General features: G+C 34.5%; 1 protein-coding gene across 1 annotated transcript in view; it reads right to left on the bottom strand.

The window, feature by feature from the left end:
- Positions 1–528: 528 nt before the first annotated feature.
- Positions 529–26856, bottom strand: part of LOC125646187 (CD151 antigen-like) — a 28179-nt gene continuing 1851 nt past the window's right edge. Inside the window, exons 2-7 of the mRNA XM_048872371.2 lie at positions 13375–13578; positions 12046–12120; positions 9000–9098; positions 8261–8506; positions 6988–7071; positions 529–4829 (exon numbers count right to left, since the gene is read on the bottom strand). Coding sequence (XP_048728328.1) covers positions 4662–4829; positions 6988–7071; positions 8261–8506; positions 9000–9098; positions 12046–12120; positions 13375–13578 — 876 coding nt within the window. The 3' untranslated portion in view covers positions 529–4661. The remainder of the gene's footprint in view (positions 4830–6987; positions 7072–8260; positions 8507–8999; positions 9099–12045; positions 12121–13374; positions 13579–26856) is intronic.

Raw genomic sequence — 26856 nt, 5'->3', positions numbered from 1 at the left:
GAAATTCAAAAATGGTCTTCTTCTCATAACCAATCCGCATATGAAATACAATATATCATTCAGATCAAGTGAATGATTTTCAAGATCATGTGATCTATAGAAATGTGCAAAGCAGTATGACTCTCTTCTTTGAAAGGGGGGTTGGGGGTTAAAAATTGAAGATATTTTCAATCATATGAAGATATCATCCACTCATTTGATGTGCACAATATTGCAATTAAAGATCTTTACAAGAACTTAATGATATTTTCAATTACTTGAGTTTATGTTAATTTGACGCTTTATACAAATCAAATGAGCTGATGACAATTAGTATGCAGAACCTGAAGGCAACATCTCACGGTTAAAGTCATAATGACATCCCGTCGATGTACAATCATGTAAATAGCTACTACAGATATATTGGTAGAAACCATTATGGTTTTTAGAATAGTCACTCCTCCTCAGATTGTAGTCACTGGATACTGTATTACATAAATACGTTACATGTAATAAAAGTAATTTCATCTTGATATCAAAAGTCTTAGCTATTTGTTTAACACTTTTATTGTTACAATAAAATTGACAATAGTTACATCAAAATACAACACTTTTCGCATATAGTGTATAAGTGAATATCCTTAATCTATAAAGGGAGAAAAATGATCATATACAGTTATTCTAAAAATTCAAAATACACATGTAGTAATAAAACCATTAAATTTGTACAACCTTTTCATACTATAACAACCGATGGGCACAGGCATACTATATAAAAATGTTTATAATGCATAACTTTTATGTATTAATTACTGTAGGTTTCTAAATGTACGCGAGGAATTTATCACTGCATAATCTATCAAGAAGCACCACTCACAAAACAGAATTAGGCCAAAAAATATATATATGTTGGTTTCCACTTTCATCTCAAAATTTTTAAGGGTAGATATGTAGGTTTTTTTGGTTTTTTTTTTGATTTTATAGGTTGAATTATTTTTTTAATGATTCTACTATGCATAAAATATAGTGATTATCTAGTAATCAAATAAAAGTTATATGATGAATCAAAACAGTTCTTCTGCGGTACTGTAATCAAAAACTGTTTCTGTGTTTTGAAAGTATGTGCATAATGAATAACTTATTAAGTCAATAAATAACCCTTGTTGTAGTGATGACATTCGTAACATCTGTGAGAATGGAAAAAAATGTGTTAGGGTCGGCAGAAATTTTTAGGGTAAGTAGAGAAAGTGGTAACTAACATATTTCTTTTGTTGCTGTATGTGCATTTATTTTTATATTGCTGAAATATGCGTAAAAAAAAAACCTCTTGATCAACAGTCCACTTTCGAATTCATGTTCTCACAACGTGAAATCTAAGAGTCATTTTGTGATATTAAGTACAAGGAATCTACAGTAAAATACACAGCCTACATGGAACAACTTAGAAATGGTTGAATTTCATGGACAAAAGATGATAATATAAAGATGGGAAACTGTTTAATGGATGAGTATTGCTGCAAATCTACTTTTGTCTCAAGACTCTCTCTTATCGTCATTCAACACAAAATAAGCATTCATGTGCAGCTTTGCATTCCGGGTCCTCAATCAAATTATTTGTATCTTCTCTGATTCACAAGAGGATGTGAGAGACTAAGACACTGGGAGTGCGAAGATAATTCAAGATTCACATATCATCTCACACACAACCAGCTGCCTCCTTTCCAATATAGATTTAAATAAAAAAGATTTCAGACATCTATAAACCAATCTTCTGGACAACACATTATCGCAGCAATTCTCCATCAAAGGTTTCTCCCTTTGGTAAACATATCAATCTGTGACCAACCAAACCTCTTCACGAGTTCCAAGGCTGTTATGTTAGACAGAAGTAGAAATACAGCAATGTGATACTAAAATTTCAGTAAACTTGAAAGACTACACAATGATGTCATATACAACATGTACAGAGCACATCATAAATACTAAAAACAAAATTCTTACATTCTTTCACCTGTATAAAAGCAACATACAATACATGAATGTCATTTAAATAAATTTACTAAATTAATATTCAATTGTAGGAATGACATCTTACATGTACCTCTGACTAATAATCATAATGATATCAAACAGCATAATCAGCATAATCCAATGTAATCCTGCAACATTGGAATGAAAAAAATCACAGATCTAAAAATCGGCCCTTTCGACAGAATCCGATGCGACACGAGAGTGGAGATAAACTTGTGACAATATAACATTTTGGTCTTGTGTTTCACTTTGTGAATTACATTGGTCCCAAAATTGTTGAACATCACAATTAAAAACAATTTTTTTTCTATTATAGGTCTGATAAAAACAAATTCTGTAAGTGTGTATCAGTTTCTGAGTTCCGTTCCAAGAAATATTTGTATACCCTGTCAACTGTTACTTTCATTTTACTTTCCCCATATCACCACTTCTATCCTTACAGAAGACTCCATTGATTCTCAGTTCTAAACATCGTATAAAAAATGCCACTGGTTTCATGACTTACATGTCAAATAATAACAAAAGAATAATTTTATACATTAAATATTGTATGTCTTTATGTATACAGTCAAACCTCATTATCTTTAACTTGATGGGACCAAAAAAGAAGAAGAGATATCTGAGATATTGAGGGCACAATACTTAAAGAATAAGTGGTTGGGACTTCCGAATCACTTCAACATATCCATGGTACATGTATTTGAGATATCTGTGTTCAAGATACTGAAGTTCAATTTTATATAGTACGAAGAAATAAATTTGAAAAAAATATCACAACATATGGTTTTTGTAGATGTATGGCCAAATGAATGATACCATTTTGATATTGTATACAGAGAGGACACTTCAAAACACAATGCATGTAAAACTCCATTCTCCACCCCTAATCACCTGCTTTACAAGCACCTGTCATAAATCAGCATAGGGTTTAATACACTTTTGTGTTAGATTTTAGTTGCAATAAATACCATTCTAAGGGTGAATTATTTTTAGGAAGAGAATGCAATCACAATTTTTTCCTTCACTTTTTGAATATTGTTTTCTCTCACTTGCAATGACCAATAAAAGTACATTTTCAATACTGATAAACCTTGTTGCTTTTTATAATATAGGAAATTGACTAGAAAAGTAACACAGCAGTGTGGGCCTGATCATGTTTCCCAAAAACGTTTGGTAATTAAGAAAAATAATTCTAAAACAACCTAGAAGAAAGCTCACTACTGAATTATCAAACTAAATAGAAAATGCAGCTTTCTCTATACCTGTGTTATGTGTTGTAAGACACTGGTATTGACTGCTACTGGTGATGAAATGACACATGGACACCGACAGACTAGTACTCTTGGGCCATACAATGTATATACTACAACACTAACAACAGCAAACTTGGTAACAACTGTGTTACTATTGGTAAGGGGGCTCTATAAATACAGAGTTATAATGAACAGTCACTATGAACAATATCAACTCCTCTAACTAACAGATAATGTATAAGAAATTCACAACAAGTCAAATTCCCAGACCATAGATTTGCTAGGACATCACTTTCCATATATTTTCACACCATCTTCATAACCTGAGGGACTTTCATTTGTGAAACTTCATGTAGAATGTACTTCATATCGATCTGGAAATATTAAATGTCCCCAAAATGTTCGAAATCAGAGAAAGAGAATTCCATTCGAAGAGCTAATTGACTAAACTCTGCTGTTTATACATGTACCTGTATATCATTAATAATAATAATACCCAATTATAATCAGTGATAATAGCCAAACTTTCCTGTAGTTATAAATATACAGGTACTAGACACAAATGTAATTGTAAGGAATCAATTTCCATATCTAATGCTAAATCCTAAATGAAAACAAACAGATTCTGGAGCCAAGAACAATGCCTTTGACTTACTCCCTTGTTTGTGGGTGTGTTTCCTTCTCTAACAAACTACACACACACACTATATATCTATATATATATATATATAATATATATATATATATATATATATATATATATATATATATATATATCACACACACACACACAGATATGTTTGTTGTCACAGTGAACAACTGTATTGCACATCGATTCTCAGAAAAAAAGAAGAAGATGATTTAAGACCGAAGAACACCAACCTATATAAATATATAATACTCATGGACAAAATACAATCATGTGGATATTACAAGTGACTTAAGCTTTGTGGGTCATTACAAAAACCACAAAAAGATGCACACTTAAACAGGACTGTTGCCATGTATAATCATATTTCTAAATTATTCTGTTACCATGTCAACAGATAAATCAGACTGAGCAAAACATACAATGTACAATAAACAAAGCCTCTAAAACCTAATGTAATGCTTTTAGTAAAAAAAATCTCCAAACAACCATTTCTGACATAGGACCATACAGCCTATAGATCTATGATCTCTAAAAAATACGAGGTTTGTCAATGGGTTTTCCTTCAAACTCAAATGATGTAAAAGCCAAGCCAATATTCTGGGTTAATATGTACATATGACTACTGGATGAAGTGCTAGGAAATTGACAGCTTTGCTGTAACATGGTGTCTAATGTTTGGGTGGAAGCCTGCCTGAGGCATGAAACAGATGCTTCACTGGTTCTATGATGATGTGACTACCGGTCATTCAGTTGTTGTAAAGGTTGGCATAGGGCCCTGTTCCACGGGTGGGGTAGGGCGATTTCTCCTGGCATCGAGCCATCTCGTAAACAACGTCATCATTATTCCCATCGTAAAGCGTGGACCGGCTGTTGTACACATGTAGCAATATGGATGTCAGAATGATACCAAACAGCTGGAAAAAAAACCCCAAGAATATCAGTAAAACTGATGGATGCTCCCCTAAATGCAACTAACCAATGGACTACTTCATATGATGAATAACTTGCACAATGATCAATAACTTTTGAAATATTGTAGTATTGTAGAAATGAAGGTTTCTTTTTCATATATATATGTTGAGTGAGGTTGACAATTACAAAATGACCTTGAGTGACCTTTGTCTGAAAGCCATTTCCCTATTACTTATTTATGTAATATATAATCAATACAGGTGTTGTAGCATAGAATTTCCCCCCGGAAAAATGGGCCCGGGATAGACATTCTCCCCTGAAAGATGGGCCCGGGATAGACATTCTCCCCGGAAAGATGGGCCTGGCATTGAATTTCCCCCTAGGAAGAATTAACCCGGGCCCAATTCCCCCCCCCCCCCCCCCCCCCCTTAGGAAAAACCGCCCCAGTATAGAATTTCCCCCTAAATGACAGTACGTCCCCCCCCCCCCCCATTACATTTTAACTATGTATCCGTTTCCAGTTTTATTACAAATACTTTTGCTTATCTAGACCAAGGAATTCTTCTTATTTTTTTTTTAATTTTGAGCAGGATCTTGTGTATCACAATTGTCATCTTATATTTTTTTAAAGGAAATTATTCAAATTGTGTAATGGTATATCAAAATTCATTCAGACATCTCAAGTCTTTGCTGTTATTTACTAGTATCTAACATTTGAAATAGTTAAGTTGGGAAGAAGTTAATTTTTTTAAATTTAGAATTTTGAATTTAAATAAACGGGAAAATTAAAATACGTTTATTTATTCCGTGCTTTTCAGATATTTTAATTGTATATCTTTTAGTCGACTTTTTACGAAAAATCATAATGATATTGACCATCGTTAAAGTCTTCTGAGAAGCATATTGTATTTACTATATGCAATTCAAAGTTTTCAGCGTGTAAATCCAACTTCAACATCTTAACAAAAATATTTGTTAATTCTATGAATATTGTTGAAGATTCCGGTCAATAAAATCAGGAAACAGGGGGGAAAACTCTATACCAGGGCGGTATTTCCGCCCAGGGGAAACCTCTATACTGACTTTGTACATAGGGAGAAATTATATGCTGGGTTGCTTTTTCCCCCTATGGGGGAAAATCTATCTCAGGCCCGTTTTTCTGGGGGGGGGGGGGGGGGGGGGGGGAGTCTATGCGGGGGGAAAGTATATAATACAACACCGGTTCAAAAACTGTTGAAATAAGGCGCTATATTTCTTTAGATAAGGTATATGTCCTGAGTGACCTTGACAATTCCTAAATGACCTTGAGAGACCATGGTCCGTTGAAATATTGTAGAAATGAAGATTTTTTCATAAAGAAGGTATATGTCCTGAGTGACCTTGAACTTTCCAAAATGATCTTGGTCCGAAATTCCCTGTCTCAAGGAATATTTGTGATCAGTTATGATCAATATCTGATAAAAGGTTTAGGAGACTGGAACATTCATATCAAAAACTGTTGAAATAAGGAACTCTTATATCTTCCGAGTTACCTTGACGTTTCCAAAATGACCTTGAAAGACCTTGGTCCAAAAATCCTTGTTTCAAGGAACAATGACAACAAATGATATCAATTTCTGATGAAAGGTTTTGGAGATATGAGTTTAGACGGACGGAGGAATGGAAGGATGGACAGACAGACATGAGGGCAAATGTATGCTCCTCCGGAATTTTTCGTGGAGTATAAAAATCAAATGTCATAAAATCAAAAGTTTTGGTACGACAAGAAAGGTCTTGCCACGAGGAATAAACGTGAAATATAAAAGCTTTACTTCCATCCTTTCAAAAGTTATGGTCAACATTAATGTTTTTGCAGACAAACAGACTAAAAATTATATGCCTAAGAATCTCCAATTATGGGAGCATAAACAAATGCATGAGGAATAATTTATTAAGACCTATATAAGCAAAAAGAAATTATGGTTCCCCATTTCAAGCCTTTACGACAGGGTCACCGTTTTGGACATCTTCTGCATGGAACATCAGTTCTCTGTATCAGCTGTAGACACGTAACTGTAGTCAAAGTACACCTGGGATAAGTTTTTATGACAGACTGATGAAAGACACTAAGACAACACATTGTATGTCCCCTTCTTGGAAGGGGAGACCTAATGAATTTACCTGACATGTCAGGACTCCTATGGCAATTCCTGCTACAATCCCCAAATTTTCTTTGAAAAAATCTACCACTGCTTCATTGCAAGGCTGAAATAAAAAGATTCATGTAACAGAAAGAGACGTTTAATTATAAAAACTTCCAACTTTTCAACATACAGTATATTCATCTTTCAAATATATATTCACTATTAGCGAATATTCGTCGCTTACAGTGATACACTGAGTATTCTTGCATACCAAACTAACCTTCCTTAGTACTGGTAAGTAAATCAGTACATACATATTTTTCACTGTTTTATTATTCTGTTTATTTTCTGTGAAAGCGTTATTCTTCCCGATGTACAGTCACACTGACTTTCCCCTTCTACATAAATCCATTACTGACATACATGTATAACAAACTGGTGAACTCTGTCCCTATAGAAATTACTGATAAATCAGACTAGTAAACTCTTCCCCCTATATTTGAATCTATTACAATACAAGAATATCAGTAAAATTGATGGATGCTTCCCTAACTGCATCTAACCAATGAACTACTTCATATGACTAATGACACAATCTATATCTGTTGAAATACTGTTAAAATTAAGGTTATTTTTATAAATAAAGTATATGTTCCGAGTGACCTTGACAAAATGATCTTTTTCTGAAAGTCATTTGCCTGTTATCTAATTGTGTGATATATGATGAAATACCAATTCAAAAACTGTTGAAATACAGAATTTTTTTCTCTTATAAGGTATATCTTGAGTAACCTTGACCTTTACAAAATGACCCTAAGTGACCTTTGTCTGAAAGACATTTACTGGTTACTTATTTGTGTGGCATATTATCAATACCTGTTCAAAAACTGTCGAAATAAGGAACTTAACTGTTGAAATAGTGAACTTTTATGTTCTGGATGACCTTGAACTTTCCAAAATGACCTTGGGAGAACTTGGTCCACAAGTCCTTGTCTCAAGGAACATTTGTAATCAATTTCTGATGTAAGGTTTGGGAGATATGAGTTTGGACAGGAGGGTGGACAGACGGATGAACACGACAGCAACTCTATGCTCCCGAAATATTTCAGTGAAACATAAAAACATGGTATCAGCAATCATGCCTTAAATTAATTCACTCTTATAGTGAAGAGATTTTCATTCCCTATAGTTTAAAAACATATGAACTCATTGGATATAACAAATTATGTTTCTTGTGAAACAAAATTGTTCGTCCCAAGCACTTCTCTGTAAGTTTGTTTTAATGCACTGACATCAATCGATGAACTTACTGTTTTCCACAATTTTGGGTTGAGTTTGTTACAGACAATTGGATTTTGACCAGACAGTGCATCCAGACAAATTGGGCAGGTTTGATGACTGGAATCTTGGGTGTCCTTGTTCCGGTCGTAGTAATCACAGCAGCTGAGGGGGGCAATGTTGTCTTGTTTGAATCCTATAATGTTGTTGATCTGAAGGTTGTTGCTCCACTCAGAATTTTTGTAATCTGAGTAGCTCTGTCCTCCACAACAATGCAACTGTCAATATAGATTGAAATTTCTCAATTTTTGATTTATTCATTTAACAGGACCAACCATTTGGGATAGATTTAAACTCAGGTGAAAGCTCAGGCATTTCTAAGAAAGCTGTTTTCATTGGTTAAAATCAAGGAGGGATATAAGCATCATGTGACTGAGAATTAGCTCCTTGACATAACACAGCTTCACTGGAAACAGTCAAACCAGTAATTTCTAATCATCTACTTTAAATTCATATATTGAATATTCAGTAAAGGCACATTGATGAATTTTTTTTATCCCTGAGAAACATTTCTTGGTAAAACTTTGTTGGTATTTTACAGGTTGCGAGTTTCGTGAAAACCAAGGATTTCCAAGTTTAGTAAAGTTGGTAAAAGTTGAGATGTCAAGTTTAAATTTCTGCTGCAACATGTGCAGTTTTCACAAAGCTTTACTTCACCACCCTCCTCACACCATTAAATTGTTTGTTGCACTTGTTTCTGTGATGTAATACCTCGCTTTGCATGAAGTCCAGTGCCCGAGTCACAACATTGTTTTTGCCGTAGTTGTTCGGAACAAGTGTCACAAAAGTACTCTTCAGTTTTATCTCAATCTAAAACAAACAAAAAGCAGGAAATAACAACACCTGTTTAACACTGCACTGACTACATGTATAAACATTGAACAAGAGGCCCATGGGCCACATCGCTCACCTGAGTCACCTTGGCCCATATCTGAAGACTTTCCATATATATTTGCATGTAAAACCTTGGTCCCTATTATGGCCCAAACTACCCTTTGCAAACTTGAATCTACACTATGTCAGAAAGCTTTCATGTAAATGTCAACTTCTTTGGCCCAATGGTTCTTTTAAAGCTTTTTTCTATATTTGTATGTAAAACTTTGACCCCCCCCCCCACCACTTGTGGCCCCATCCTACCCCCCGGGGACCATGATTTGAACAAACTTGAATCTGCACTATGTCAAAAAGTTTTCTTGTAAATATCAGCTTTTCTGACTCAGTGGTTATTGAGAAAAAGATTTTAACTATATATTTGTATGTAAAACTTTGATCCCCCTTGTGGCCCCATCCTACCCCCAGAGCTCATGATTTGAACAAACTTGAATCTGCACTATGTCAGAAAGTTTTCATGTAAAAATCAGCTTTTCTGGCTTAGTGGTTCTAGAGAAGAAGATTTTTCCTATATATTTGTATGTAAAACTTTGATCCCCTATTGTGGCCCCATCCAACCCCCGGAGCCCATGATTTGAACAAACTTGAATCTGCATTATGTCAGGAAGCTTTCATGTAAATCTCAGCTTTTCTGGCTTAGTGGTTCTTGAGAAGAAGATTTTTAAAGTTTTTCCCTATATATTTGTGTGTAAAACTTTGATCCCCCCCTTGGGGCCCCATCTTATCCCCGGGGGCCATGATTTGAACAAACTTGAATCTGCACTATGTCAGGAAGTTTTCATGTAAAAATCAGCTTTTCGGGCTTAGTGGTTCTTGAGAAGATTTTTAAAGATTTTTCCTATATATTTGTATGTAAAACTTTGATCCCCTATTGTGGCCCCATCCAATCCCAGGGGCCCATGATTTGAACAAACTTGAATCTGCATTATGTCAGGAAGCTTTCATGTAAATCTCAGCTTTTCTGGCTTAGTGGTTCTTGAGAAGAAGATTTTTAAAGTTTTTCCCTATATATTTGTGTGCAAAACTTTGACCCCCCCTTGGGGCCCCATCTTATCCCCGGGGGCCATGATTTGAACAAACTTGAATCTGCACTATGTCAGGAAGTTTTCATGTAAAAATCAGCTTTTCTGACTCAGTGGTTCTTGAGAAGAAGATTTTTAAAGATTTTTCCTATATATTTGTATGTAAAACTTTGATCCCCTATTGTGGCCCCATCCAACCCCCGGGGCCCATGATTAGAACAAACTTGAATCTGCATTATGTCAGGAAGCCTTCATGTAAATCTCAGCTTTTCTGGCTTAGTGGTTCTTGAGAAGAAGATTTTTAAAGTTTTTCCCTATATATTTGTGTGTAAAACTTTGATCCCCCCTTGGGGCCCCATCCTATCCCCGGGGGCCATGATTTGAACAAACTTGAATCTGCACTATGTCAGAAAGTTTTCATGTAAAAATCAGCTTTTCTGGCTTAGTGGTTCTTGAGAAGAAGATTTTTAAAGATTTTTCCTATATATTTGTATGTAAAACTTTGATCCCCTATTGTGGCCCCATCCAACCCCCGGAGCCCATGATTTGAACAAACTTGAATCTGTATTATGTCAGGAAGCTTTCATGTAAATCTCAGCTTTTCTGGCTTAGTGGTTCTTGAGAATAAGATTTTTAAAGTTTTTCCCTATATATTTGTATGTAAAACTTTGATCCCCCCTTGTGGCCCCATCCTACCACCGGGGGCCATGATTTGAACAAACTTGAATCTGCAATATGTCAGGAAGCTTTCAGGTAAATTTCAGCTCTTCTGGCCCAGTGGTTCTTGAGAAGAAGATTTTTAAATGACCCCACCCTATTTTTGCATTTTTGTGATTATCTCCCCTTTGAAAGGGACATGGCCCTTCATTTGAACAAACTTGAAAGCCCTTCACCCAAGGATGCTTTTGGCCAAGTTAGGTTGAAATTGGCCCAGTGGTTCTGGAGAAGAAGTCGAAAATGTGAAAAGTTTACAGACAGATGGACAGACAGACAGACGGACGCCGGACAAAATGTGATCAGAATAGCTCACTTGAACCTTCGGTTCAGGTGAGCTAAAAACTAAAACAATGTACAAGTCTGAAATGGATATCATAGTTTTCTTAATGTATGTCAGGGAAATGGCCAAACTATTGCCCCAAGGCAGTGTGGACACATAACAGATTTATCATTCAATCAACTTTATCTGCTTATCTGCAATTAAAAGAACTACAATGTTGTATTTTTTTTTACTTTATACTTGTTATAATTCTTTCTAATTTCTATAAAACACTGTTCAAATATTTTTGAATTACAAGTACATGTATTCATGATACTCGGTTGCGATGATGAATATGTACAGTTGAGTAGTGGCATCACATTCAAAGGAAAATTCAAGTGCCATGCAATGTGAAGAAGTCAAAACTATTGACTGGTCCATAGGATTTTGACACAATTTGTGCAAACTTATGAATATAATATGAAATAATTATATCATATACTGACACAAGGTTGCTCAAAATGGGTCGAAAGAAAACCTTGTGGACCAATCACTTGTTTCAATGATGCATGCACAGAGAATTCTACACTTTATGATTGGTTTCTTAAATTTGTGTCCGTGTGATTTTACTGAAAACTTCATCATCGTTCATTTATTGCTACACATGTGTGATTTTTGAATGAATGTCTTCAGAAAACTTGAAAATATAATGGCCATTCACATATCAGGGTAAATACATGAATCTACAATCAAGGTACATTTCAATAGAATGTAATCTAGAAGTCATAACATTTCAGATCACTTAATTTAGTGAAAAGTTCAAGGCCTGGAAAAATTTGAGGATGACAGATGACTTTTGAAATATTACCTCAAATCTGTAAATATAACACCAGACTGTTCCTCCAATCAGGACCAGCATTGAGAGAACCAGACAAACCAGATACTGAAATACAACCAGACAATAATGATTCTGTAAAGTAACAATTCATTGATAGATACTGAAGAGAACCAGACAAAAATGATTCTGTAATGTAACGATAGATATCGAAGAGAACCAGACAAACAAGGTATCGTAATCTATGATAAATAAAAAAAGACCCATATAGGCCTTACAGTCGGTAAATCCCGTCATACGTCCAGTTTTAATTTTACATTCAAACATTAACTTCTGGTTATCATTTAACATTTTCAGAGTAGACATGTTAAATGTACAAGTAAGTCCTCCGAGGTAAAAAGGAAAGAAGGCATCAGAACACTTTGTCCAGTAGAAGGACTTAAAAATTAAGGCAAGGAATTTAGCCCGTGTATTGAAATACAAGTTCTACAATATCATGTTCTAAGTACTTCTGCTCCCTGTGCCATCAAGCTGTATTGTTGTCTTTAACTAGATCAATCATTTATTTTTCTCAAGACCACTTGATGTTTAATTGCTAGGTGTTGGAAACGAAGACTTGCTTAATGACACCCCCATAAGCCCCGTAATATGTGTGAAAATGCCCCATACTCCAAATAGTTCATCCATCTCATGTCCTGTTGTTAAAGCAGTCATGTGAGGAAAGTTTGAGGCATTTTGGTAATCAGCTCGGCTGAGATTCGGCTTGGCTGAATATTTAGACTGACGCCTTCACCGCTGAAGGCGTCCGTCCAAATATTCATGCAGCCAAGCTGAATCTCAGCTGAGATTAGCATGCCGGTTGAGTTGGATACACTTATTATGGACAATTTAAAAATAGGTTGCATCATGCTTTTTTTCCAGAAGTAGTCAGGTAAAAGATGGCAAGCCATAAAAACCTCAAGATACTTTTGAGAAAGGTTCGAGGGGGTGTTGGGGGGTAGGAGTGAGTTGGGCTGTCACCAAAGTTGCAGTTTGTGTCATACATCTTACGTTGTATTTAATTATTCTTCAATGTAACAATTATAATTGTTTTTTATATTCGACAGTTTTTAAGGTTTATAAGGAATAACTTATAGAAAGAAAATTGCTATAAACAGAGTTAGCTTGATGACATGTAACAAACGAAAATACAGAATAGTAGACAAAGCTTAATGATTTAGAAATGAAAGTTGGTAATCAAAACATGATGAGATCAATCATTTGGTCAACAATGTCTTATTTTGTCACATTGGCTTGCAGTTCTCCATAAGAAATGTTGTTCTATAAGGAGACACCAGTAGAAGAATTTCACATCAAACTTACAATGATAAGGAGACATTTCCAGTTTGGCTTGATGGCGCCGAAGATTCCGATGAGGCTATACACGACCATGAATCCCCCCGCTGTCACGAAGACGTACACAACATACTTTGACTGCTTCAGATCATCTGTTGCAGCTTGGTACTCATTCACAAAGAAATCAATCAACAGCCACAGAGAGAAGCCAAAAATAGCTCCACCAATCAACTGAAAGAATCACAAACTCGTCGTAAAATAATTTATAATAACTTTTATATGTAGTGAGATATTACAACAAAATATTCTGAGGTACTGTATGTACTACATATACTGCTGGGGTGACAGATGATCTGTCGGAAATATGGCTCACTATACTTTCTGTTACCCTCATATCTGTATACACACGATACATGTATCATCTCTTACCCTTAACCGATAGTCAACGTGTTGTGGACAGTATAAAGGGAATTAAGTTAATTGTACTGCCTCACCAGTGAGCTAGCCTAAATTCTAGTAATACGTGGTAAGTCTCTTGATCATGCAAGTTAAGCAATGGCGAGCATGATCAGCCTGGGATGGATGACCACTGAATACCCGTAACAATAGATTAACGGTCAAAATTATGATTTCATATTATAAAGTAAGACAACAATTAACTTAATTGCTAGATTTGATTGATCAAATATTGTTTAACATCCCTCTTGAGAATACCTTACTCATAATTGAGATGTCACCACTGTCGGTGAAGGGCTGCAAAATTTATAGGGCCTATGCTCGGCACTTACGGCCTTTAAGCATGCAGTGAGGGATCTTTATTGTGCCGCACCTAGATTTGAATACTTTTTAAAATATTATAGAGAATCACAAGAAAATAGCCCTCAGCCATTACATGTACCAACACAGCTATGCTGAGTTGACCTTCACTAAAGGACCTTTAAATTAATTGCAAATGAAAACTTCAAATCTTAATATGATGTCATATACTCAATTGGCAGGTGGGGATGATGGCAGATGCAAACCAAAAGTGTTCCTGAAAGTTAGAGCACGTAACATGTAACAAATGGGAAAATGCAAGACATGAACACCGAATACTTCAGTTTTATTATAGGATTAAACATTCTTTTTGAAGAATTTATCGATGTGTAAACTCTGGACATTTTACTCACAAACTGAATAAAAGTGCGATAAATTCTTCAAAAAAAAAAGTTTGATTCATATGATTCCAATTTGTTCCCTAGCTGTATTATCAATTTCAAAATATTTAATAGTTTCCCCGCACTCGCACTATATGTTATTTGTTTTCAGGCGCGTATGTATACAGAGCGCGTTTTTGGATTTATTTGATGTGTAAATTCTTGTTTAGATTTATTTTTGTCCAATCAAAACAATTGAAACTAGTTCTAATTGTAACGGGGACCGTTACAGATGTTCCCCAAACCTCCCCCAATTAAAAAGTGATGTCCTTGTGAATCTATAGGAAAAAATCATTTTATTTTAGCCTTTAATTACATGTAGTACGTTCAATATGGTCATTTCAGTACCAAGAAATGAAAGAAAGCGTTGCACGTGCATACACGCGCACATGATTCCGAATTTTTGTTGATGTCGTTCAACAGGCATTTGTATCATATACCCACAGTATGAATTTCATAACGTTTCCACCAAATATAAGGAAGTTATAGCGATTTTAAAATCGTCCAATCAGAAATCAGCACACGTGCATGCACGTGATGAGCAGTAATTCTAACCACAGCAATTTGTAAGGAGTACCAAGATACATCTAAACCCCTAATATGAATAGAATTTGATGAAAAACAAAAACGTTATCGTCATTTAAAAATTGAACATTTAAAAAACGTTGCACGCGCATGTGCGTTGGCATTTTTTGTTACACCAACATATAGATACACATATTGTCTACATATGCTGTGAATATCATCTCATTCGCTTCATAAATAAGATAGTTACAAACGTTTTAGCATTATCCAATCAAAATGAAGCGCACGTGCATGCGCGTGCAAATTGGTAATTTTGACTATGTAAATCAGTTAAGGGTCTCAATATCTACCTATGATATGAATTTCAAGCTATTTCAATGAACAACAAAAAAGTTAGACTCAGATTCCAAAGTTAGCGTACAAATTTTGTAATGCGCGTGCACGCGCATGCGTGCGCGTGCTGGCAAAATAACTATTATTTTTCATATGTACAAATGATATACTATCATCCTATTTAGGTTTTATATCGCTTCCTTCAATATTCTGATTTTCCATTTTTTGTACCAAAATTGCAATGCACGTGCGCGCGCGTGCATGCACGTGCAAACAAAATGACTATCACTATGCACATCTACAAACGCTATACTATCATCCTGGAAAGTTTCATATCGATCCCTTTTGTAGTTTCTGAGAACACTACCGGACAAAAAAGTACCGGAGAAAAAGAATAATAATAATAATAACTAGACACGATCTCGTTGCGAGCAACGAGTAGGTCTTCCGTCCGATTTGTTGATGCACTCGGAGTTAAAAAAAAAAAAAAAAAGACAAATGAGTCCCAATTTAGTTTCCGACTTTAAGACACTTTAGATATAATCAATTTTTCATATCATAAGCTTCTGAAGCAAAGTTGCAGTGAAATTCGTTTGAAATTCGACTCTCCAGATGAGCCATAAGGCCCGCGGGCCTATTTCTTGATGTCATTTGTTAGCCCTCTATAGACTCAACAACTTTAGTTCTATATGTCTTTACAAAATATTTACCTGTAAAAAGTTATTGAGATCGACCGATATTGACAAAAAATCGACTCTACAGGTGAGCCATTAGGACCATAGGCCTATTTCTTGATATCAATCGATAGATCTCCATAAACTGAACAACTTTTGTTCAATATGTCCTTACAAAATATTTACCAGTTACAAGTTTTTGAAATCGACAAAAATCGACTCTACAGGCGAGCCATGAGGCCCACAGACCCATTTTTTGATATTGATCGATAGGTTATGACACATTGAACAACTTTTGTTCAATAATGCTTTTCAAAAAATATGTCGTTTTAAAGATATGAGGCGTCAAATATTTACGATTTTGGCCCTTAAAATCTCTAATTACGTAACATATGACCTACTTTTTGATTTGATAAGATCAAGCTCGTTGAGATGAACATTTCCGCTTCTACAACTTATTATAAAATATTAATAGTTTCTGAGATATTCTCAAAAACATTTGGACCCTTCTGAACCCCTAATTTAAAGGGCCAGCCCCTTTTGCTTGATATCGTAGGAAAGGCCTTGTCATTTTAAACCTTTTTTGCTCAACAAGTATTTAGAAATTCTTTACCGTTCTCGAGTTATCTCTACAAGAAATATTTAGGGGCCAAACTGTAGCTCCCTAACGGGGCCACATAGGGAAAAAACGAAATGTACATATTGTTTAGATTATCATTCTGAACCACTTTTGTTCAATAATGCTTTTCAAAATATTGGTCGTTTTCAAGATATGAGGCGTCAATTATTTATGATTTTGGCCCTTAAAATCCCTTATTACATAACATATGACCTACTTTTTGATTTGATAAGAACAAGCTCGTTTAGATGAACATTTCCGCTTCAATGACTTATTACAAAATATTAATAGTTTCTGAGATATTCTCATAAACCTTTGGACCCTTCTGAACCCCTAATTTAAAGGGTCGGCCCCTTTTGCTTGATATCGTAAGAAAGGTCATGACATTTCAAACATTTTTTGTTCAACAAGTATTTAGAAATTCTTTACCGTTCTCGAGTTATTTCTAGAAGTAATTTTTAGGGGCCAAACTGTAGCTCCCTAACGGGGCCACATAGGGTAAAAACGAAATATGCATATTGTTCAGATCATCATTCTGAACAACTTTTGTTCTTTATTGCTTTTCAAAATATTTGTCGTTTTCGAGATACAAGGGGTAAAAAATTTATGGTTTTGGCCCTTAAAATCCCTTATTACGTAATATATGACCTCAATTTTTATATGAATAGATTTGGATTGTTGAGATGAACATTTTTTGTTCTTTGACTTATACCAAAATATTAACGATTTTTGAGATATTTGATCTAGACTTTGAGCCCTTCTAGATCCCTAATTGAAGGGGCTAGCCCCTAAATCTTGATATTTTCAAAAAGATCTCGTAAATGTGCACAACTTTTGTTCTACATGTCTTAACAAAATATTTGCAAGAAAAAAGATATTGGAGATCAAAGGTCAAAAATCGCCGAAATCGGCGAAGAATTTTGGCATCCATTTTTTCAGGTCCAGGCGAGCTTTTAGGCAAATCGCCTCCGGTAAAATCGAACCCCCCACAAATCTTCTAAAATGTTTACTCTATCTTGTGTAGAAATTTCAAGACTCTAGCTTCAAAACTAACGGAGGAGATGTGTGGACAACAAGGCCCTTCAAAAAGTCACTAAAAGAGAGATAACTCCTGACCGGAAGTGACGTCAAGCACGAAATTTTGCAAGCAAAGTCTCGTCACCAAAAGACATCTTTCCTGAAAATTTCGTGAAAATCGATGGAGAAATGGCTGAGAAAAACGCGTGTACTACCAAGGAAAATAATAATAATAATAATAATGAAGAAGAAGAACGCGAACAATAATAGTAAGGTCTTCCGCAGGAGACGGAAGACCTTAATGAAGAAGAAGAAGAACGCGAACAATAATAGTAAGGTCTTCCGCAGGAGACGGAAGACCTTAATAATAATAATAACTAGACACGATCTCGTTGCGAGCAACGAGTAGGTCTTCCGTCCGATGTGTTGATGCACTCGGAGTTAAAAAAAAAAAAAAAAAGACAAATGAGTCCCAATTTAGTTTCCGACTTTAAGACACTTTAGATATAATCAATTTTTCATATCATAAGCTTCTGAAGCAAAGTTGCGGTGAAATTCGTTTGAAATTCGACTCTCCGGGCGAGCCATAAGGCCCGCGGGCCTATTTCTTGATGTCATTTGTTAGCCCTCTATAGACTCAACAACTTTAGTTCTATATGTCTTTACAAAATATTTACCTGTAAAAAGTTATTGAGATCGACCGATATTGACAAAAAATCGACTCTACAGGCGAGCCATTAGGACCACAGGCCTATTTCTTGATATCAATCGATAGATCTCGATAAACTGAACAGCTTTTGTTCAATATGTCCTTACAAAATATTTACCAGTTACAAGTTTTTGAAATCGACTGATATCGACAAAAATCGACTCTACAGGCGAGCCATGAGGCCCACAGACCCATTTTTTGATATTGATCGATAGGTTATGACACATTGAACAACTTTTGTTCAATAATGCTTTTCAAAAAATATGTTGTTTTAAAGATATGAGGCGTCAAATATTTACGATTTTGGCCCTTAAAATCTCTAATTACGTAACATATAACCTACTTTTTGATTTGATAAGATCAAGCTCGTTGAGATGAACATTTCCGCTTCTACAACTTATTATAAAATATTAATAGTTTCTGAGATATTCTCAAAAACATTTGGACCCTTCTGAACCCCTAATTTAAATAGCCAGCCCGTTTTGCTTGATATCGTAAGAAAGGCCTTGTCATTTTAAACCTTTTTTGCTCAACAAGTATTTAGAAATTCTTTACCGTTCTCGAGTTATCTCTACAAGAAATATTTAGGGGCCAAACTGTAGCTCCCTAACGGGGCCACATAGGGAAAAAACGAAATGTACATATTGTTTAGATTATCATTCTGAACAACTTTTGTTCAATAATGCTTTTCAAAATATTTGTCGTTTTCAAGATATGAGGCGTCAATTATTTATGATTTTGGCCCTTAAAATCCCTTAGTACGTAACATATGACCTACTTTTTGATTTGATAAGAACAAGCTCGTTTAGATGAACATTTCCGCTTCAATGACTTATTACAAAATATTAATAGTTTCTGAGATATTCTCATCAACCTTTGGACCCTTCTGGGCCCCTAATTTAAAGGGTCAGCCCCTTTTGCTTGATATCGTAAGAAAGGTCATGACATTTCAAACATTTTTTGTTCAACAAGTATTTAGAAATTCTTTACCGTTCTCGAGTTATTTCTAGAAGTAATTTTTAGGGGCCAAACTGTAGCTCCCTAACGGGGCCACATAGGGTAAAAACGAAATATGCATATTGTTCAGATCATCATTCTGAACAACTTTTGTTCTTTATTGCTTTTCAAAATATTTGTCGTTTTCGAGATACAAGGGGTAAAAAATTTATGGTTTTGGCCCTTAAAATCCCTTATTACGTAACATATGACCTCAATTTTTATATGAATAGATTTGGATTGTTGAGATGAACATTTTTTGTTCTTTGACTTATACCAAAATATTAACGATTTTTGAGATATTTGATCTAGACTTTGAGCCCTTCTAGATCCCTAATTGAAGGGGCTAGCCCCTAAATCTTGATATTTTCGAAAAGATCTCGTAAATGTGCACAACTTTTGTTCTACATATCTTAACAAAATATTTGCAAGAAAAAAGATATTGGAGATCAAAGGTCAAAAATCGCCGAAATCGGCGAAAAATTTTGGCATCCATTTTTTCAGGTCCAGGCGAGCTTTTAGGCAAATCGCCTCCGGTAAAATCGAATCCCCCACAAATCTTCTAAAATGTTTACTCTATCTTGTGTAGAAATTTCAAGACTCTAGCTTCAAAACTAACGGAGGAGATGTGTGGACAACAAGGCCCTTCAAAAAGTCACTAAAAGAGAGATAACTCCTGACCGGAAGTGACTTCAAGCACGAAATTTTGCAAGCAAAGTCTCGTCACCAAAAGACATCTTTCCTGAAAATTTCGTGAAAATCGATGGAGAAATGGCTGAGAAAAACGCGTGTACTACCAAGGAAAATAATAATAATAATAATGAAGAAGAAGAACGCGAACAATAATAGTAAGGTCTTCCGCAGGAGACGGAAGACCTTAATAATAATAATAATAATGAAGAAGAAGAAGAACGCGAACAATAATAGTAAGGTCTTCCGCAGGAGACGGAAGACCTTAATAATAATAATAATAATAATAATAATAATGAAGAAGAAGAACGCGAACAATAATAGTAAGGTCTTCCGCAGGAGACGGAAGACCTTAATAATAAGAAACAGAGTAAAAACAATATGTTCCCAAACTTTGTTTGGGGAACATAATAAATAACATTGGTATATTATATAGATTTACATATCATTGTGTAGTACATTGTACTATATTCACATTTCCAATGTTTTACCTTCCATATTTTTACTAATGGAAATAATTATAGCCATTTCCTTATCAATGTGCATATGAATCTTGATAAATATAGTATGACCATTTTTTAACAGCTGGAAATATTCTGACATAAATGAAAGTATAAAATGTCACTCTAAAATTTTGAAAATACATGAGGGTATATGAACAGCAACATGCACTGTTCACGCGGTCATACTTTTCGTGGAGTACGTTACGTGCTACCGTTTCATAAAGTACATGTTGGCGTAATTTAATACGCATTGCAGTTCATGCCATATCATGTATTTTCAAAAATGTAATTTATTTCCTAAATGTATGATGTTGTTAATTATTTCAATGGTTTCAAGAACAGAACAGGTTAGCCAATTGATTTAATACAAAGATTAATGGATACATGTTCAAGTCTGCAAATACTCAGGTGAAAGGAAAAATTATAAAAATCTCACAAATTTTTGTGTTCAAGAATAAAGCAAACCATCCCTGACAAATCTTGATATAATCATTTAAAATATAAAACCCTTGAGGAACTAGCTACCAGCACCTGCTAATTCACTTAATGACTTATAAAACACAAAGGCTTTATTACTGAGTCATAAAACTGCCACCTTCATAACATGCATGTTCAGTCCTTTACAAACTGTTTAATCTACTAAATCAAAATCTTACAACAGATCTGATGCTGGCTGAGACAAATTTATGGTGTACCTTAACATGCTTCAGGTAAGACAAAAAAAAAAGTCCTGAAAATTTATCTTCAGCTGAGGTAGTTCAATCTTTTTGTTGGAGCAAGGACTTATAACTTTATATGATGAGTTTGACTATATCGTAATTTATTCATACTTAATATAATTATAGTATAAATATATATTATATCTCAATTTATTTACATGTACACTAAAATACACATATAATCAAGCCAACATTATTTTCATTTCTAGGTCAACTTTTAAAAATACAGAAATTTTTATGTTCCAATGGGAGGAGAAAATAAAGTGGCATCAAGGTACAAAACGTTTGTGACGTTAATAAGTTCTTTGAAATAATTTTGCTGACTATATCCTTTGCTGCTGCGTTTTGAACCTTATTCATTCATTTCATCTGTGAAACTGATCCTTGCTGAAGTCAAGGGTCAATTTAATACTGATACATCAACATTGATCGTCATTTCTTTTTTCTAGATACACGTAGCTCTTAGCACATTTAACCAAGGGTCCCCAGGATCTGAAAAGAGCTTGTTATATACTAGCTGTTCCTATTTAGCTTTCATCCAATCCCACTCTAGATGATCCTAACAATTTAAGACAGGCCTTATCAGTCACCTGAGAATTTAGTTAAAAGTATTGTTCCAAGAACTATGAAATTTAGTAAAAAAAAAAATTCTGTCTTGTATATCTATTAAGTTAAATTCTTATATTTAGCAGGAGTAAAAAAACAAGATGAGTGCTTAAAACACAAATGCCCCCGAAAGTGCCCATACTAATGAAAGACTTTACATATTAATGTAATACTTGTATGTAAAGTTTAATACTTGTATGTAAAGTTTATATTAACACTTAATATGACTATTTTGGAACTGCCCTAGAGTCAGATTACGAGTTGTATGAAACTCACAATGGTACATTCCTTTCTACTTTTCCTATAAAATATGCATTTAGTTTTTATACAGTATCAGCAAAGTTAAAAAGAAATCTTTCAAGTGATAAAGACAATAATCACTATAACTTTGGTCTGACCCTGGAACCAAAACCACTACCCCTCAGTGTCATAGGACTGTATACAGTAACTGTTTATCTGCAAGATGTATGGAAGTAAAGACTGAATCATTTGTAATTCTTTGTTTGGGTAGGTTTTGGTCTTGCCTCTCAGCCCCCAGGAAACCAGGGAACATGTACATTTGATTTTCATGGTTAAAATGTTGCCCTTATCCTATACCAATGCAACATATCACTATTGGTACCATTAACTATCACAATAACCAAGTAAAAATGTGAATCTCGATCTGTACCAACTATGTATCATAATATCCAAGTAAAAATGTGAATCTCGATCAGTACCATGTACCAACTATCACAAAAACCAAGTAAAAATGTAAATCTCGATCAGTACCAACTATCACAATATCCAAGTAAAAATGTGAATCTCGATCAGTACCAACTATCACAAAACCCAAGTAAAAATGTGAATCTCAGTACCAATTAACTATCTCAGTCACAAAGTATAGTGCATGCATCTGAGGATAAGTTGAAAATGTGAATCACAGTATCAACTAGCTTAAAGTAATCAAGTAATAGCCCATGTATTTGAGAAGTTGAAAATGTGAATCTAATTATCGAGATAAAGACTAAATTATTTCAGTTAACAAGCATAACTTGGTCATGTATTCAAGAAGTTGAAAATGATCATTGACATGTATGTATTGCAATCATAGCCCAATGACATATTCTGCATGAGATGAAAAATGGTCTCACAATGACAAAAGTTTTCATGTAAACATGAATGTATTTACAGTGACTCAATGACATTCTGGTCATCTCAAAACATCTTTCACAATTATTTTCCTATCTATCAAAAATATATTAACAGTAATTGCAAATAGCTCAAATTAAAACTTTCGATAGGAGTGTTTGTAAATATAAAACTTAATTGACTGTTGGCCTTCATTCATGAAGAACCAATAACAGTTATAAATCAGATGTTATAAACCAATAAAATCTGTATAAATATGAGACAGGATCCTGCAGTCCAATAGCAGTAACATATGTACTTAATTTACCTTAATCGTGTGTAGGTACATGCAATGACTAAGTGCCCCTATGACGAAACTTGCGATTAGCATCTCTATATTCACTAATACGATGTAATCTACACATGATTTTTAAAATTGCCCCTGGTAATCATGCTAATGCTTTGACATGTGCTCTCACAATAAGCAGAGGCAGAATCATGAAAGCTGTGGAAATGTTTTCTTGCAGGCATGCTCCTAGTAAAAAGAAAATCTTCCTTAAAATCAATACTCCTATCTTACTTAATAATCCAGTAGAGGATGTTTGGTACCAAACAGTGGTGTGAAAAGACAATTAGCTGGGCTCTGAGTGGCCCCTGGTGATTCCCTCACAAAACGACAGGCCAGGCTTCCCTGTCTTTGACAATGTACTGCAATATTTCATCCCAGGGACTGAAGGAACTGAAATTTCAATATCACTCTCCATGTCCAACAGTCATATGAACTGTGTATACAAAAACCTGTCAGATTTATATAGAAAGATGTCACATTTTGAGAAGCACCAATAAAACAAAGAATGTACAGTGTATACTTTAAGCAAATACTACACTGTAGCTAGCATGGCTAAGGGGGTTGTAATGTAAATATAAAACCCCTGCAATGTATCAGTGACAATACTGAAGTTCATGTATTTAATACAATTAAATATACTTTCAAAAACACTAAGTATATAATTTTTAAAAATATTTTTGAAGGCACTATGATGAAGGCTATCCTTCACAGTTCCACTTCAACATGCTGAAGATCTTTTAAGCCAATTTCCTAACAATGTGCAATTTGTTAAAATCCTAAACCACTTAATAATCACAGAACACAGAGGTACTGAGAACAAATGGAAATGATGCAGTGCCCACTTGTCAGCTTTAAGAGATGTACTTGTGAGTATTTTAAATGTTTCTACAGAGCTTCCTGTGGGGAGAACCTTAAAGCTTTACAATCTGTACAACACTGCCACAATATGTGCTTCCATTGTGCTTTTTTGTGTGTGGTGTGCAAACAGCTGGAAAATGCAATCTTTCTCTTCTGTTTAAATGGTTTAATATTTCTTTTACAAAATCTAATTCTGAAAGTGTATATAGATACAAGTATTGCATTTAATCTGATAAGAGATTTGAAACAAGCAATTCAAGAGCTAGTTCACTAGAATTTCCATGGTCAAAGTAAAAACATATCATGGCAAAATTATTCCTACTTGAATATTTAACCAAGAATTATTGATAATCATCACTCTATTTCCACATGTATAAAACACCCAGCATGAAGGATGACTTCAATTAACGAAACAATTCAACTGGCTTTTTTTGGATTCATTCTTTTGCTGAAAATTCACCAGCATCCCACCACTTGCACAATTCAGAATTGATTTGTATTTGTCAGAAATCTATAGTGTATGCAATACTTGATAACAAAAAATCAGCCATCCGCATCATCTTCTCTAGTGATGGAGTGGATATTTATTGTGTTTACTCAACCATGAACATGTTATAATTGAATCTTTTCATTACCTTTTTTCGTCTTTCTAGGTGTTATTTTGGGTGGGTGGGTGCATTTTAATGTACTGGCTCTTGTTCTCACAGAGAATTGTAAAATTTGGTGGTATACAGTACATGCATCTATATCTACAATTTTCATTGCAGTACCTGTGTGTGTGTGTGTGGGTAATAATGACCATTTCCCTGTGAAGGGTACTAAATATTCTATTGCCAGTTTTGTATCTTGAAGGTGGTGGGGTTAATTATTATGAATTCTCATTCACGATTGAGCTGGCGCTAGCAGTGAAATGTTATGAGGTATCTTACTGACTTAAGATGCCTGTATAATTTTGAATTTTTTTAGTACTAAAAGACTATTACTGGTCTTGTAGTATGTTCAGTTTTCAATACAAGCTGAATAAATAAGGAACTTGCATGCTCTCTTTTTATTCCCTGTTAATTTCTTATGGATTCTCATATACACATATAACTTTAATGCATTGTTTTCATTCTGAAGAAAGGACATCCCATCCTAAACTGTCCATTAAAAATATGTGTCATATATGCCATTCAATATATATGTGCCACTGTCTGCATACAAACTTTAGACAAAAATTTCTAGAATTCCAAATAGAAATTGTATACTAAAGAATCCACCAATCTCCAAAATATTCAAATAAACTGTGAAAAATGAACACTCTATGTGTTTTGTTTCATGACAGAAAACAAAACTTTCCTCTTCAGAATGAAACTTTTGGACACAAGCCACAAATAGCTGGTATGCAATCTATTTCCTCTCTGTTTCATTATATTTCACACTCAACGTACACAAAACAGTAAAAGCATTCATAAAAAATTATCTCACTTACTTAGCTTTCTGAGTAATATGTATATATAAAATTCAAAATTTGTGTTCCTGTGAGAGCTAGACCACAATATAACTTAATTTGCTTTACAGACTACCCATGATCATTTCTAAATTCTTCACCTCAATTACATAATTTACCATATGATCCATAACTTTTTAAAAGTATTAGCACAAGATATATATATATCCTTGATCAATTACTACAATACACTTGCAATATATTGAACTATGTTCTTTTTCATCTTATCTTGTTAAAAAAAAGAAGAGGTAAATTGATTTTGTATAGCCATGCACATGACGTAATTATAAATAGTCTGCCAGATTGGATGTTTCACAGAATCTTAAATTATATGATGTGCTGGATTTTCCTTCCACTGGGATGATCAGTCAACATCAAATGACATCTTAATTTGACTTTTCTAAACCATTGAATATAACTTTGGATCAAGTAAATTTAACAGAAAAGAGTAAAAGCACCAGTTTCCATGATTACGCAATAAAAAAGCTGACATGAAAAACACAAGATTTTTTGAACTAGCCATGTTATTGTGGTGAATCCTAATTGAGTATAAGCACGAAAGTAATGTTAGCGGACCTCAGTAGAAATATATGACTGGAGATGTAAGGGACCTGGGTTCGAATCCTTGTCTGCTTCCATATGCATTTTCTTTCTGTCACACTTGGTGCCATAGCATAGCTGTAACTGGACCCAGAAAATTCATTTGGGATCCAAGATGTCTGAAACTGATAGAGACTACGAACACATCCCTGACTCAAATTTAAATTAGATCTAAACCCACTGTTTTCCTACGTTTTTTGCTGAGGTCCATTATCCATGTTATTGGTGCATTGTTTAAAAACCCAGGTAACCTAGCTGTTACACTTTAGTAAAGGCTGAGACATTGCCTCCATTAGTCAGTGGGACATGTTTTTATTTAGTGTCTGCAGCCATTGCCATGCCATTGGGTGCTAAAAATTAATATGTCAATATAAGCAATATCAATAAACTCAGATACTTTAATCATTAATATACTTGTGTCTCTGATCTAAATTAATTTTTTCTTTGACTCCTAAAACAACAAGATGTGTTTGTGAAACACAAATGCCCCCGATAATGGCCAATTCCAAAGATGGC

This window comes from Ostrea edulis, chromosome 6 (genome assembly GCF_947568905.1).
Source record: "Ostrea edulis chromosome 6, xbOstEdul1.1, whole genome shotgun sequence".
NCBI classification, from domain to species: Eukaryota; Metazoa; Mollusca; class Bivalvia; order Ostreida; family Ostreidae; genus Ostrea; species Ostrea edulis.
The sequence above is the reverse complement of the archived record's forward strand: the minus strand, read 5'-3'. Positions and strand labels throughout refer to the sequence as shown.